Source organism: Glycine max, chromosome 15 (genome assembly GCF_000004515.6).
Source record: "Glycine max cultivar Williams 82 chromosome 15, Glycine_max_v4.0, whole genome shotgun sequence".
Lineage (NCBI taxonomy): Eukaryota > Viridiplantae > Streptophyta > Magnoliopsida > Fabales > Fabaceae > Glycine > Glycine max.
In genome coordinates, this window is record NC_038251.2 from 15,543,542 (window position 1) to 15,546,505 (window position 2,964).

The 2,964-nt window shown below is 35.5% G+C and overlaps 1 protein-coding gene across 1 annotated transcript in view; it reads right to left on the reverse strand.

The window, feature by feature from the left end:
* Positions 1–1,202: 1,202 nt before the first annotated feature.
* Positions 1,203–2,964, reverse strand: part of LOC100783564 (uncharacterized) — a 2,575-nt gene continuing 813 nt past the window's right edge. The window contains exons 2-4 of the mRNA XM_003546412.4: positions 2,703–2,940; positions 2,514–2,575; positions 1,203–1,686 (exon numbers count right to left, since the gene is read on the reverse strand). Coding sequence (XP_003546460.1) covers positions 1,457–1,686; positions 2,514–2,575; positions 2,703–2,940 — 530 coding nt within the window. The 3' untranslated portion in view covers positions 1,203–1,456. The remainder of the gene's footprint in view (positions 1,687–2,513; positions 2,576–2,702; positions 2,941–2,964) is intronic.

Here is a 2,964-nt window from a genome sequence, read left to right on the forward strand (position 1 = left end):
AATAATATGTGTGCTATAAATAAACAAAAATTTAATTGTGTAAGATATAAAACTCATGGAAACTTTTTTTTTTTGTTACATATAGAAACCTTTTAAAACTAAAAGTAAATTAGTCCAAACCTTAATTAAATGGTATCAAGACATTTAAGACCAAGTGGAGTGCCCCATGTAGTATGATGTTGTTGGGAACTAAAGAGGTCACTGTGGCCTTAGCTTGATGCTATGAGGCTCAAGTAGTGTTGTTAGTTCTATCTCTACATACAGGTCTAAGTTATGAGGATGTGATTGTATTATAATAATGCGCAAATTGATATCACTATTCATGAGCACGAGTCTTTGTTGAGGAACTGACTACACACATTTCTTTGAAAAGTGTGGAAAGGCTAATAAAGATTTGAGTTTATAACTTAATGAAATTTGAATTCTTAATTCCATAGAGGCTTGAGGTCAAGCATCCCGTGTTAGGGTATCAACCACCCCCATATGAACATTCTGCTGAAGCCACAACTTCTTATAATGATGAGATATGAATATGACGGTCAAAAATTAATATTATTGACTTTGTCACATGCATTAGTTGTTAGAAATGCTGCATCGATTTGCATACAAATACTTATATGTGATTATCTTATTGGACTTCGTGAGATGTGTTGTTACTATTGTTGGCACCTGCTTATATATACCTCTGCATGTATGATGTAAGCTATTTTGCACATCTGCAATGTCTTTATTCTGCATGCTTATCATTCTTGATTATGTTTGTGCACTGTTATGCCGTGGGAGGTAAATGGCGAGCAACAAGTAACACATGGGAACTCTTCATATTGAGTTTGCAAAATACAGCCATGAGAATTGTGATGCGTGACACAATAACTCTTATAGTCAGAACATTCACATTTATAGATGTGTTTTGATTTTTTAGGCTTGGGAACTTTGGTGTAATGTTGACCCCGCCAAGTTGTTCTTGCCTAACGAGAAAGTCAAGATCTTGGGTTGACACCCGAACTCAATTGACCTATGTAAGTTGGTTAACACATTTTTTGTATATTCATGTTATACAACAAGACAAATATGTAGTTAACTTGTTTCTATTATCATCAAACACACCACCAAGATTGATTGAAGGAGCTCCAATCTAAGTTGGTGAGGCACCCTACACACACACACAAGCTTTTACTTCTCTCTCTAAAAGGAGGGCCCACTTTAGGATAGCAAAATTCCAAAATATATATAAACATGCTTATACGGTTTATGAGCACGTTTGGTTTGCAGTTGAAATTGTTATGACACTCATTCTAATGCAGATCCGACGAATAAAAGCAAAATTAAGGGTCCTAATCTTTTTGCAAAAGTACTTCGAACTTTTCCACCTGATTTTCAAACATGCACTATCATGCACATAACATCCCTAATCAAACAGGATTCCTCATCCTTCTATGGTAAGGAAGGAAAATTGTCAGCTTTCCTTCTTGGGATGTATAGCTTGGAAAACAGCTTCAAATTCTTCTTTTACTCTTTCAAAGACATTCGGACCCTTAACTTCATCTGTAGGGGTATTGTCATTAATATCATCATTCCTTCCATGAGTTTCTTTATGATGATGGTGTTCTGACTTATCATGGTGTATGATGGCTTTAATCTCTTCCTTAGCTTTCACAAATATGTTCGCTTCCTTTGCTTTTGTTTCTGCCAATAAAAAATGCCTTATATCAAGTCAAGAAATTATTGGCCCTGAACTTATATATCAAATAAACAACCCATGATGAAAGAAGCCTTTGGCTATTTATAATGGCATGACATGATTTTTGCATTCAAAGGACATACGTAGAATGGAATAATTTTCTTGTAATTCTTTCACATGACTGATATGTTCAATGGAGAGGAAGGGAGAGTAAGGATTTTAAGTAGACATTCTGAATGATCAAGAGGAGAGAAGAAAGGGAATTCAATGGATGGAAGAGGGGCAAATAAGGGGAGCGAAAATAGCTATTTTCTTGTTTAGTTCACAAACAAGGAAGATTTTAAAAGTTAATTTAGTTTTAAACTCTTGTAATTTTGAATTTCAAATATTTTAGTCAATACACCCAAAATGTTTTAAATCTGCTCCAGTCCAAATTCTCCTAGTATTGGAGGAGAGAAAAAGAAATGAATGAGGAGGCATTTTTCTCTCCTCCATTCCCCTCCCCTCTCCTCCTCTCTTAAAAATTGAACCAAACAACAAAATTTTATAGAAATCCCTCCTCTCTACTTCTTTCCATTTCCCCCAACCTTACACTAGGTAAATATTGGAACAATAGCAATGAGAAATTCATGGGCCTAATGTGTTTCTAGAATAACATGTATGCAGTCATTCGGAAGAATTTGAACAATAGCAATGAGACTCACGGGCCTAGTATGTTTCTATAATAACATGTATGCAGCCATTTAAAAGGATTTGAAAATGTACACCATCTTATGTACACAATCTCCAATTACTAAGATAATTTATCTTTCCCATACATTACATTGTATACCTGATGGAGAGCTTGGGGATACTTGTCTATGTTCTGATGACTCGACGATTTGATCTTCATCCCTATGCCACAAAATAAACCAAATAGAAGACAGAGCTTGTCAACACCAATGTCTACTTTCTGCAGTCAATCTTGACTTTTAATTTTTCTTAGAAAAAAAGATGTGCATGAATATATGATGATTTCAACCTTATATCAGAAGTAGGAGCCCTTTTCTTGTGATGGAACACCTCAGCAAGAGCTTGAAGCTCCTCCTTTGCTCGCTCAAATACATTTGGCGCCCTAACATCATCCACTGAGGTGTTCTCATCAATATCACTATTCAGTCCATGAGATTCCCTGTTATGATGATGGCTTGAATGCTTGTTAGGACGCATAGTTTCTTGTTTTGCTCTTTCAGCCAAATTGGGTGCTCCCTCTTCATTAACTGATAGCACAAAATATCATAATC